General features: G+C 44.2%; 1 protein-coding gene across 1 annotated transcript in view; it reads right to left on the bottom strand.

Annotated features, from left to right (window-relative positions):
• Positions 1–13,501, bottom strand: part of LOC138473016 (disintegrin and metalloproteinase domain-containing protein 12-like) — a 2,040,250-nt gene that overhangs the window by 279,497 nt on the left and 1,747,252 nt on the right. The window contains exon 16 of the mRNA XM_069611491.1: positions 2,358–2,466. Within this exon, the coding sequence (XP_069467592.1) occupies positions 2,358–2,466 (109 nt within the window). The remainder of the gene's footprint in view (positions 1–2,357; positions 2,467–13,501) is intronic.

Below are 13,501 nucleotides of genomic sequence, written 5' to 3'. Positions count from 1 at the left end.
TGTCTTTCCCACTGACATCCCCTGAAGATGTGTGGACACAGTAGTGGGAACATTTCCATAACCAAGATATGTTCTGTTTTCTAGCACTGGAACTAAGGATCATCTAATCACCAAGGAGGACTCCTCGGGGACCGGAAAAAGAACCAAGAGCCCGCAGTGTCGCTCCATACTCCCAGCCAGCACCAGCAAGGAGAGCGTGTCTCATCTATCGCTGATGGGAGAGGCAACCAGATGTTTCACATGGACCGGAAGAAAAATAATCCCACTTGCCCAACTCCCCCACGACTGGCGGTCACGATGGAGTTGGGGGGGGGATATGTGGAGTATTTTTATCCACGCCACTGCACCACACTGCACCCCCTTTGTCAATGGGGAAAGGAAATTGCCAAGAATGGAGGCAATAACTCCTGTGCGCACTAAGTCTGCAAAATTGTGCATAGTTCATAACCCATCAAAAGAGATGCACGCCCTGCCACATACACCGGCAAAGTGGTGTAAAAGCAGGAATCACTGCCGTCATATGTCATCTGCCATCGCTGCCATCATCTGTCATCTCTCACTGGAAACAGGCCCACAGAATGGCTAAAATCCGAAAATGCCCCTAAATACAGGTTCCTAATCAATGGCGATCTTCAAAGTGCTGTTTTGGTGCTAAATTCATTTATTTTCCGCAGTGAATTGTTGAAATGCAAGTGTGCTGAAATCATGGATCCTTCAGGCAGTCAGAGGAATCCAGGCATCACACCCTGACAGCTGCCTAAAGGAATTGGCTGTAAAACTTAGCTTAAATGTATTTTCTTTGTCCTGAAAAATTGTAAAATCCACTAGTTCAAGCATGATGGTGAAGGGCGAATACTTTTAAAATGTTTAAATTCTTTATACACTGTACTTATATTTTATATGTGAACTGAAAAGATTTTAATGTAAAGGAATCCAGTTTGAAGCCAATCCACATGTGAACTCTGATCTGACAGGGCCTGGCCTGCGAAAACTGACATCTCCGTTGACACTCCCTTTAGAACAGGAAGGCTAATGGCTGTAAATGGTTCATGCATAATCCCAGCAAGCCACTGAATGGGGTTGCATTAGACATTCATCTGCGGGCTGACCAAAGAACAAAGGACATGCTGAGAATTGGCCTCTGCAAAGAGGAGCAGGATGTGGGGGAGATTTCTCAGTGAACTTCAAAGGACTGGCCATCTGCTCACTTTGGAAGCAAGAAAAAAAAACCTGGACCGGATTTTGAATGGAAATTACTTCTTTTGCCTCAGAACTTTATGACATTTAACATGACAGCCAAAATAAGTAGACAAGTGAAAAATACAAACTTATAAATCTGAACTCATGCTAGACAGTGAAGGTGTGGTAGGAGTTCTTATTACATAAGGGACAAAAGATACACTAAAACTCTGATTGTGGCAAAACTATTAATGTTGCAAGCTTAAAATTGTATGTACACGATCCACTGATCAGCACCTAGAGATGTGTCAACTTAGATATGATTAATCCAAAGTGTTATGGGTAAAACTGATAAGAATCCATAGAATGACCAATACAGCTCTCACAAACATGAAAATTGAATGTAAATGTAGACAATCAAATGTGAAAAATATGTGTCTAATTTTATGAGGGTACATAATGGTAGAAATGTACATTTGTGCAAAAAGTATGTTTTGGGTAAAAATCCAGGTGGGAGTTCCTAAATCCTGTCATAAAATGACAGCTCTGGTTAGGCTGCCAACCAAAACAAAGCGCACACCTGTAGCCACTCACAGACATGGGGGGGTGTTTTGAAGTTCTGCCCATGCCATAACATTTGTAATGGATAAATATAGGAGTTTGACTACACAGACACACACTGCTTCCAGAGACACTGCTTCAAGAGAGACTGCTTCCAGAACCCATCCAGATGTCGGCGCAGCACCTTATTCCATAACTCTTCATTTTGTAGCGGGCTCCAGAATTGTTTGAGAGATCCAGATTTCTTTGCAGAATCCAGATTCTCGCATTGCAAAATTATTGCTAGCCTGACCAATTGCAAAAATCCCAAACTTGAAGGGACTTAATTTTAATTCAGCTTGGCTGGCTACCATTAGGCTTGCCCGCTAAAAACTTGCATCCGCCGATCTACCGTGTCCAGTAACCAGAAGTTCAAAGTAATTCCGGCTATAGAAACGGCAATGCCGTTTTTTGATGAAAGCACATGTTAGAGCTATTAGATAAGAAGACAAAAGGACCAGTATCAACAGGAAAATTGTATTTTAGTCAACAACACAATCTGATTTAACAAGGCATTTTTTAAATTGTATTTCCTATTTTTATTACTAGGCAGCGTATTTGAAATAAATATTACTCACCCGCTAGTCTGATTGGTCCGCTGTCCACGCTGCCTCCTAAGCCTGTCTTGTCACAAAATGGAGGGGCCCAGTCTGCATCACAGTGACAATTCTTTTGATTATTACAGACCTGACAAAAAAAGCAATACGTCGTATTTAAAATAAAATGTTGTCATCACAAAGTGCTTTAACAACTAGTCAACAAGTCAATAAATCGACAATATGAGCAGCTTTTCTTGCAATTTGATATGAATGACTATGTCATTTTAAAGTTGCCATCCCTTAACAACAACACTGGCTGGTTGCTAAAAAATAATGATGTAATATTAGTGTTGCCTACCTTTCTACCAAAATGTACACGAAAAGCTACACCATAAAAAGTAGTCAAACTATGTTTGCAGTATGTGTTATATTGTTTGCAGATTTAGAGTAACACCCTCTATCATGCACAGTTCATTAGTAAGTAATGTCTATATTTGTAATTCTATGACAAGACTGGAGGTGAGCATTATGCTTCACTTCTTCTATTGCTACTCATCAGCAGTTTAACATATATTTAACAACACAAAAATGTTAAAAGTGCTCCACTGTAACTTTTCCATCTTAAAACTACAATCCCCATAGTCTCTGTAGTGCAACTCTCTCTCAGCCCCTCTATGAACCACTTCCTGTCCTTGGCCGCCTCCTCTTCTTTTACTGCTCTTCAAGTAGATAAGTACCATTTCTAGCCCTCTCTATATGTCAGATGTATATTTGATTAAATGTTTGACTGAGGAGAGTGTACGTGGAGTAGTGAGAGTACAGTATAGTTCTGTAGAATAACAACAGTATTCCAGGTATAATTGGTTATTGTACCGTAATACGTGGGGCACAGCAAGTTAGCAACATTTGCCAAGAGGGAAACAGGCCCCAGAGAACAGGTGTTACAGGTAAGCAGGAGCTTCGGTGGCCCAGAGGCGAGCAGCCCTGTGCCGCATTCCCGGCACCGCAGGGGCCCAGCTCGGCCTCGCGGCTCAAGTTATTTCGATTCCGGGCACCTCCAGCAAGAGAAAGAGCATTAGAGCTCACAACGCTCCGGCCCCCACCCTCACGGGGGCAGAGCTTAAGCGCTCGCGTGAGAATGCTAATGCGAAGGCGCCACAGCTCTCCGTGGCGAAGGAGGAAGTGAACACCGGGCCCGGCGGTGATTTCAGAGCAGCACACCTTACAAGTGCCTCAAAAGCTGACAATAAGCGATCCAAGAATTGCATAGGCAGCGGAGGTCACGCGAAGCGCAGTGCACCTCAGAAGACACGTAGCAGCTTGCATCACGGAGGGGCTCTCCCTCCACATGATCAAAGCTCCACAAGAGGAAGCAGCACAGAGAAAACGTGTTTTCTCGCACACAGTCCATTAAAGGGACAGTTTGACAGCCTGGTGCAGCCACAGAAAGAAAAAAAAAACACATTTTTGGCTATTTAAAAAAAATAAATAAATCTAAGCATCACAGGAGCAGTGGGCGTGCTAAGACACCAGGTTAAGATACACAGGCACACAGCAACAACTGATAATGTCGGAATTCAAGTGGCGTTAAGAGGAGCAGCAGCTAGACCTCGTTTCAAAGAGGTGCTAGGAAGCTCCCTAGTAGATGCAGTTGCTCAGGGAGTGAGACCCCTTTAAGAAAGACTGGAGACGCTGCAAGCCATGCTCACAGAGCCCAGTGAAAGCACCAGAGATATGGAGCGCACGCCCACAGGACCCTCAAGATCAGGGTCTATGGGGAGTAAACAGGCACGCAAGAGGAAAGCCTCCGATGACCCCCAGGGCCCTTCGGACGGGGCGAAAGAAAAGGCTCCAGGGGTTGCTGACGCCTTTGCTAAGCTCAAGGAAGCTTACCTACAGCGTCAGACAGTGCCAGACCTCATGACCCCCACTCCAGGGGATGATAATGCAGGAGATGATTCGGGCTCGAAGAGGAGCTATCAGGAGACCTTGCCTCACAATAAGGTGAGGAGATGTCAGAGGAGGAAGAGGTCAAGCCCAATGGTGGCAAAAGAGCTCGTAAAGAGGAACACCTCAATGAAATACAGGAGAACATGTTTGATCCTGAGAGTATCAGGAACCCAAGGTCCACGGAGTGGCAACCATCCCCGAGGGTAACACAATACATGACAATAAGACTACGTAAGGCCCTCGATAAGGAAGTGAGGCAGCAACTATGGGCGGAATGCCCGCATCCAGACCTTCCAGAAAAGGTGGCAGAGACCCCCGAGCTAGACCCCAAGATGCTAACATTCGTAGCGAAAACCAGCAAGGATCCCCGCAAGGGAATCGACAGGTCATGGAGGAGTTGCCAGGAAAAGGCGCTAGACGTAGCCGGGCCCCTCGCTAAGATCATGGACCTAGCAGAGAGGGCGAAAGACACAGGGGAGGAAGTTGAACCCGAACGCACTAGCTGGCTGGGCGCAAAGAGCAGTGTGCCTTTTGGGTAACGCGAACTGCGCAATAGCATCAGAAAGAAGGAGAGGCATGCTTTTAAAGATCAACCCAAAATTGAGCGACTTAGCAACCTACGAGGCCAGAGAAGCAGCGCAAGGGCTCCTCTTCGGGGAGAACTTTGGGAAAGAGAGGGGTCGATTCGTTGGCACATATACCTCTTTAGAAAAAGCACAGGCCTCCATCTGAAAGATCTTTCCGAGCAGAGTTTTTGGTGGGACCGGCCGCTTCAGGGGTTGTGCAGCCGGTCGAGGTCAGGGAGGAAGAAGACCCTCTAATCCCAGAGCACAATACTGGGAAAATAAACAGCAGGACACGTTCCTCCCTTCCAGAGGACGTTTCCCCAGAGGTCGCAGACCCAGAGGATCGGGACGAGGTCAAGGATTCACCTCAGGTGAGAGCAATAGTATACCCTCGGTTGGGGGGAGAAAGCGCATCTTTTGGAGTATTTGGCGTGTGCTTTCCAGCGATACTTGGATATTGCAGACCGTCAGAGGTCTGCAACTAGATTTTACAGAGGCACCGACCCAACAGTATTGGCCACACCGGCTGAGATTAGCACTAGTGGAGCAGAAATGCCTAGACAGCGAGCTAGCATAGCTAGAACAGAAAGGCGCAATAGAAAGATGCACGGCGACCCCCAGATTTGTGAGCAATATCTTCCTAGTACGCAGGAAGGAGAAAGTACGTCAAGTTATAAATCTCAAGGATCTGAATGGGTGGATTGTGTACCAACACTTCAAGATGGAGGGCATCCACCAGCTCAGAGACTCCCTGAAAGAGGGGGACTAGCTGACAGATTTAGATCTGAAAGATGCATACTTTACGATTGCTATACAAGAGGAATACAAGACGTTCCTAGCTTTTCGCTGGAACAGACAGCTCTGGCAAATCAAGACAATGCCCTTCGGTCTTGCATCCACTCCCTGGGCATTCGCGAAACTGATGAAGCCAGTAGCTGCAGCGATTTGAGAGAAAGGCATCAGGCTGATTATTTACCTAGACGATCTACTGCTCCTAGCAGAAGACCGAGAGGCATTAGTCTATCAGACGAGTTGGGTGCAAAATCTACTACAGTCACTGGGGTTTCTAGTGAATGTAGAAAAGTCAGATACCATGCGAGCACAGAGACTGGATTTTCTAGGATTTGTGTTAGACACCACAAAAGCTACATTACAACTTCCTGCTTGAAAGATAAGGGATATCAAGAGAGAGATCAGAGCGTGCTTGAGCAAACAGCAAGTCTTGCTCAGAGTGTTAACAAAAATAGTGGGATTGTTAGCAGCATCCATTCAAGCCATATTTCCAAGGTCCTTTGCACTACCGAGCCCTCCAGAGACTGAAGATAAAGCACCTACAGCAAGGTCTGAGGTACCACCAGCTAGTTCCACTGGATCAGAAATCCATTACAGAACTGGAATGGTGTTTGAAGAATATGGACGCCTGGAATGGGCGAGCCATTTTCGGAGACCGACCAGATCTAGTAATCGATTCAGACGCCAGCCGGAAAGGCTGGGGAGCAAGATGTGGGACTTTGCCTTCATATAAACTACCTCGAGCTCCTAGAAGGCTCTTTCTCGATCAAGGCATTTACAAGAGGAAAGATGAAATAGTGCGTACTGTTGAAAATGGACAACATATCAGCAGTCCAATACATAAACCATCTAGGAGGGACGAAGTCCAAATTGTTAGCGGAGCTAGCGAAGTACTTATGGCACTTCTGCCTTCAATCGGAGACATCGATGACAGCACAATACCTGCCCAGAACCTTGAATGTTGTAGTGGACTAGAACTCGCGATACCTTACGGACTCCAGCGACTGGAGTGTGGATCCATCAGTGTTTCAGATTCTGAACACGAGATGGGGCCCAGTCCGCATAGATCTCTTTGCATCCCGGCTCAATGCTCAGGTAAAGGAGTTCTTCAGTTGGAGACTAGACCCGGGAGCTCAGGGGATCGATGCTTTCCTAAAAGATTGGTCCGGCGGTCCACATTATGCATTTCCCCCCTTTGTGATGTTGAGCAGAGTTCTAGCGAAATGTCGGAGGGAGAAGGCAGAATTGATCTTAGTAGCACCATTATGGAAATTGCAAGTGTGGTACCAGACACTGATGGAACTGTCGATAGACCTCCCGAGAGTCCTCCCCGAAGGAGACCAACTGCTCATGGACCGAGCTGGGTTGTGTCATCCTCTGAGAGTGAGAGGGACGCTCCCGCTAGACGCGAGCAGGATATCAGGAGACGCTGGGCGCTGCCAGGAATTTAGACAGAAGCTGCAGAGCTTATTGCGGAATTCTGGGCACCTTCCACTAGGAGGAGCTACGACGCGGTTTGGGCCAAGTGGACTAACTGGTGTAAAGGGAGAAGTTTTCATCCTGTTTCAGCTCCTGTAGTAGCAATATTGAATTTTCTAGCGCATTTATTGCAAGACGGTAAAGCATTTCATACAATAGGAGTTACAGATCAGCAATTTTGGCAGGACATCTGCCAATAGAAGGAATTCCAGCTGGGGAGCATCCAGCAGTAGTGAGGCTCATCAAAGGAGCAAAATACAAAGTACCACCAGAACTGAGGTATAATAACTGCTGAACCCATATGCATGCATTAGTAATGGCCGAACCCCGAACCCTCACCCGTAATGATAGGCTCACAACTTGTTTCAAGTGTTGGCAATAAAAAGGCCATAGGATTTTATTGTAAAGATATGGGTTATGACAATAACAATATCACATATCATGATGGTATCATACTTTTGGGCACCGGGTCCTGAGGTTACCCCCTCGGACCCGTGCGGCCTTCTTGTGTCCCACGACTTGTTGTGGGCACCGTACAGTGCCTTGTACTTCTTTTTGTTCTTCTCCCCTTTTGTAGGGTGGGTGGGTTCTGTGGTAAAGAAGCAAGAAGATTTGGAAGACACTGAGTAAACAGTGAACCTCCTGTTTGCTTGGGTCCCCGTTCAGAGTCCACAAACAGATTGTGTTTACTGTGAGCATGCTGCTCTCATTTATAGGACCCAGGGAGGCCCTGGGTCTTTGTTGTGTATGTGGTGGGGGCCGTTGTTGTCGCAGCCCCCGGCCGGATAGCCGACTGTCTGACCCCCCGGTGGGGGCAGATCTTTGAAACATGGGCCCTGCCTGATGGTTGCTTCCTTATGACACTTAGCACCTTGCTGTTTGGAGGAAGGGTGCGATGACTGTTCGCACCTTACCTTTCCGTGGCTTTTGTGCCACCGAGACTGCGTGTCTCCATGGCTGGGGGGGAGGAGAGGAACAGGCGCGGGGGGTTGGGGCTGCCCCTCTCCCAGCTGCCGATGGTAACAGCAGTTACCCTGCCTCGCTTGTGGGATGCCCATGCAGCATTGCCCATACTTGGAGCCTGCACGATGTGCAGCAAAGTGAGGCGGAAGTGTTTTGTTTGTTTCATAATCTCTGGACGCTCAAAATGGCAAGACGTCCTGTACCTTTAACTGAAACCCATTTATACTTGGAGCCTGTGCAAAGCGCAGTGAAGTGAGGCAGAAGTGTTTTGTGTTTTCCACGTTCTCCAGCAAGGAGAGCGTCCGGCTGCCCTTTTCAGAGTTTGCTATCAAGGGCCTGTCTTAGTCAGCCCTGGTGCTGTCATTTACAGAGGGCCTGCACATGAAATATCCACTGCTTCGCGGCCATGAAAACTGTTAAGCAAAGAAAGTTTACATTGTGCAGCTCAGCCAATCGGGCTGGGAAACGGACATGCAGCCACGCCCAAATAAAAAAAACGATTGGATGGTTCAGTGTGTCCAAAAAAGGACAAACAGGAAAATCTGACCCGCTCAACCGAATATCATTCAAGGATTACTGGCTTTTTTCCATCTATCAAATCCAACACGCTCGAGATAAATAGCCTGATTGATCTTCCTTCTGCAATTGACAGCCCCGAGATAATCCTGGGGAATTCCTTTTCTGACCATCTTCCATAGACAATAGTGATAATTCATTACTATATTTGTGTCTTGGTCTGAAAACCATCCATGGGGAGACGGCGGATATTTATCTGAAAACCCCTGAGGGGCGATACCATTATAGGAACAAACCTTTCCATCAGTCCTGATTTACAAAGACATGTGTCTTCCTCGGAATCTTATGACAGTGATGATGAAAGCCTAATACGATCAGCTGCATCAATCTCACCTGTGTGGGACAAAGCTAACTGCGCAGCAAACACTTTGCAAACTATTTATTTGCAATTGGTTACTTATAACACGCTTAATGCCCAGAGGTTTCTAAGCGCGGACCCGGGGATCGAACCTGTGTTGCAACGTGTCATCTTGTTTCCAAGACGAGCGTGTTGCCCCTGAGCTATCCTCCCGAGGATGTGTTAAACAATAGGCCATCCATGACATGGACAAACAGGTTTACATTTTCCTGTCTGGATTATGTGTTCATGGATGAGGTTTCTTTGATTAGCATTAATGATTTGACCATCCGCTGGATGGAGCTGAGTGACCACACAATTCTTGAATGGTTGCACATATTAAACAGCCCTCGCAAACTCATCATATTGATATTTCCACCTTGCTTAATCTAAGGGGTAACTGCATGGTCATCAGCCAACGTGAACAAGCTAACCAGGTATATTAATGCCAACAGCGTGTAGTAGTGAAATGGCTTGGGCCCAATAACTGGGACAATCATAATATGATGGGTGACCTGGGGAAGATACTGGGACTACATTTAAGGATGGAAATTAAGAATATTATCCACAAGAAACCGTTTGATATGTAAATGCATATAAAAGGCTATATCGACGTTGCAGAGCGAGGGTTCAATCTAACAGTTGGTTGTCATCGAAGAATAAAGTGACACAATTAGCTAAACTATTGACTGAGTATAGGAATTGGCTCAGGGAACACACATTTTCTACTTGCAGTGTTAATTGGAAACTCTTATACCACTTACTCAGGAGCAATGACAATAAAAGTTGTTGGGCCATGATTAGACATTTCTCACTAGGGCGTGAACTTCGGGAACAAAATTTTATCGCAAAGTCCCAATGGACAAAGGCCATCATGCAATTGTACTATGATTTAACAATTGCAACAACTGAACCTAAAGCTCATCTTCAGCTCCTGAAAAGTGATTTTGTTTTTGACTCCACGGATTTGCACCGTATCATAATGAAATTAAAGAACTCTAGAGCACCAGGCCCCGATGGAATCTCTAATGCAGTGATCAATGCCAACTTTATCTTTTGGAAGTATGTACTGGAATACCTTTTCTGGACATCAAGGCTAAAGGAATCATCCGATCTAGTTGGTGGGAATCAATCCTCATTCCAGTTTTTAAGAAAGGTAGTAGGGTGGATCCCGCCAACTATAGATTACTGGCCATGACGGATTACAGACAAAAGATATTTGCCTCAATACTGCTAAAACATCTTTATGCCTGGGCCACAAAAAAGGCCTCATATATAGGCAATAGATGGGATTTTGTAAAGGCCACGGCACAATACATAACATATGTGCACTTTATTGTGCTATGGCTAAGATCGGAGGCCACTTTCCTAGTAGGCTCTATCTTTGTTTTGTGGACTTTTCAAAAGCCTTCGATTGGGTCTCTCGTCCCATATTATTAGCTAAACTTACCCACTGGGGAATAGATTCATGTCTGCTGTACTGGTTAAAGGCACTTTACTAAGATACATCCATGGTGGTACATCTAAATAGTGGGGGTTTGATCTCCAAATCAGTGGTAACAAATGTGGGATTAAAGCAGGGATGTGTGTTAACACCCCTGCTTTTTAATCTATACATATCAGATTTGAATGTAGCTATCAGTGCAGCTTGTAATTTTCCAGCTTCAATTGGGGGCAGACCAATAGCATGGTTCGGCTTTGTGCATGACACAGTCCTGCTGGACTATATGCCGGTAGGCCTACAGGACTCAGTAGATGCACTGGCAGTATACACCAAGCAAAGCTGTCTCTGCATTAACATCACAAAGACTAATATTCTAATTATTGGGAACCGGACTAGAATTAAATCATTCTATAGCTGGAAGATTGGCCATAAACCTCTTGATGTGGTCGAATCATATACTTATCTGGGTATCCCTATTAAATCGAGACCCAGATGTGACTATTATGGCAACACAGTAGTGCCTAGAGTTTTAAGCGATTGGTTGGTCATGAAAAAATGTATTGGCAGTAAGAGGGACTCGTCAATATTTACAAGATGAGCATTTCACCTGGATTTTGTACGGGCCAGTGGTCCTCCCCGAACAAAATAATTGGTGAATTGATAGATTAGAGGGTAAATTCCTTTTCTCCATCTTGGGAGTTCCCTCATCAGTCCCAGTTGAGTCACTAAGCCTGGAACTTGGGTTGTCTTCCTTGAGATCCTCATGGATGTTGCTATGCTGTAATTTTGTATTGTCTTTCTTCTCCCCTGTACTGTATTCTGATCTGTTGCTGGGACTCATTGCACAACAATATAATTCTGACCAAACAAACCAGTTTGTTGTCCAACTATGGGACATGGTTGATGCCCATCCGGACAAACTTGGGACAACAATGACACATTTGATTACCCTTCCTAATGCATCAGCCATAATCGAGGAGAAAACCAGGGTATGTGACATGAATAATAGCGTGTATGCTTTGCATCAAAAGAAACATTAGAAAGAATACAGCTATCAAGATTTTTGCCATGATTTATTATACAAATATCGCACTATGGTTTCCAGTGGGTAACTAAGAAGATTCACTACCGGTATGCGTTTTAATATTCTTCCTACCTTGGAGCATGACGGTAGCAGGTCTAGTATTGCATATGATGATCGTAAGTCTCGTCTTTACAAATCAGAGGTTGAAACCATTTGTCACATCATAACTGCATGTCTGGTATTTCACAGTGCCTATTTGAAGGGTTATGCTTTGTTTGTGCTCTCTGTGGATTTTATTGAGACAGACCAATTCTTGAGTGGCCTCCAGGGTGCTGAATCTAGCCTGACTATAATAGCTGCTTCCTACAATGGAAAAATACACTTCTCACAATTCAATCAAATTTGGAGTTATGAAGTCATCTTCTCCTTTTATTGAGGAGATAGTCACATCTTGTCTATGCAATTTAGGGCTTACTGAATGATTTTTTCTTTTAAACAAATGACATTTTATCGATAAGGAATTGTAAACCCAAGACTGGTTTTATAACATGTTTTAAACTTTTGACTTCTATTTTAACATTTGTCAAATGTGAAGTGTATTGATGAGGAATTGTAATCATACAACTGGTTTTATAACATGTCCCAACATTTTACATTTGTCAAATATCAAGTTTATTGATTTTTGATGGTTTTTATTTGCTTTTTTGTGTGCTAAAGGTTTTGTATAATCAAATGCACTAAATAAAAAAAATAAAAACAGATATATATTTAAGTTCTCAGTTATACATTTATTACCACTTGTCAATTTGGATTCTATAATACCATTATACTATGTACAGTACTGTTCTCAGTTCAACTTGGTACCTCTTGTCCAATTTGAATTGAAGAGAACACACTTTTTGGATGCATTAGGATGTTGAGTCACTAAACTGGTATCAGGTAATATTATCCCCATATATATGGTCGCCGTAAATAATATTGCCGGGAAAAGGTTGTGGCGATATTATATGGGTGACCATATATATGGGGACAGTGGCAAAAAAAAAAAAAAAGAAAAAATAAAGTTTGGGGGTTGCAGGGGTGTCCCCCGCATGTTGCATGCAATAATGTTGCCACAGAAAACGGACATTTTTCAGCGATATTTTTGCATGGCGAGATTTTACTGGTGACATTATTACATGAAAAAACTAAACTGGATACAAGCAGCATATTAAATTGTACTATATGATATTCAGACTACATGATATGTATTGTATGAGTACTAGGACACAGGATATGTAGAGAGGTATGTATGAATTAATCCAACATACTGACATGAGGTCCTTATGCAAATCTGAGGAATGTACTGTACTTGGGTGTATTGAACCGCCAATACTACAGAATTCCAATTGGACAAGAGGTGCCCATGCTGAACTCAGAACTGTACTATGCATACTACAATGGTATTATAGAATCCGAACGGCCAAGTTTGGATTTTGGATTTGACACATTTATATTGCGCACACAACAAACTAATCGAATCCTGGCGCAGATGGCACACTGGCTGAATATAATACAAAAATCAGCCAGATAATTGTTGGTTGGTGCCTGTAAAATTCACCAAAGGTCACACGAAAGCGGTATCTATAAAAGTTTAAATTGAATGCAGTCTTCCACCGCTAGCCAATGTGGAGAGTGAGGGAGACCTGAGGTTGGAGTGCTTTTTTGAGGCACCAAACACCAGACTTACTCCGGCATTCTGTGCCTTCTGTAGATGATGAATCTGTTTAGTGGGTGCTCTGTCCAAAGGTCCATTACAGTAATTTAATTTGGAATTGACCATAGCTCCCACCACCAAAGTCAGATCGGTGTCAGGTACACATGGTAGTGCTTAATGAAGAAGGCGAATGTTATAGAAAACTGACCGAACTTTGGCGGATACCTGGCCGCTACAAGTGGTAACAATGTCTAACTGAGAACTTAACTATATATAGGCCATGACATTTGAAAACCCCCAATGGATTAGGGTGTATGCAGTTAAACACACATTATACGTCCCCTCTTGATCTACTG

The sequence above is a fragment of the Ambystoma mexicanum genome, chromosome 8 (assembly GCF_040938575.1).
Source record: "Ambystoma mexicanum isolate Mex_15411 chromosome 8, UKY_AmexF1_1, whole genome shotgun sequence".
NCBI classification, from domain to species: Eukaryota; Metazoa; Chordata; class Amphibia; order Caudata; family Ambystomatidae; genus Ambystoma; species Ambystoma mexicanum.
Note: the sequence above shows the minus strand (reverse complement) of the source record. Positions and strands in the feature narration are given on the sequence as shown.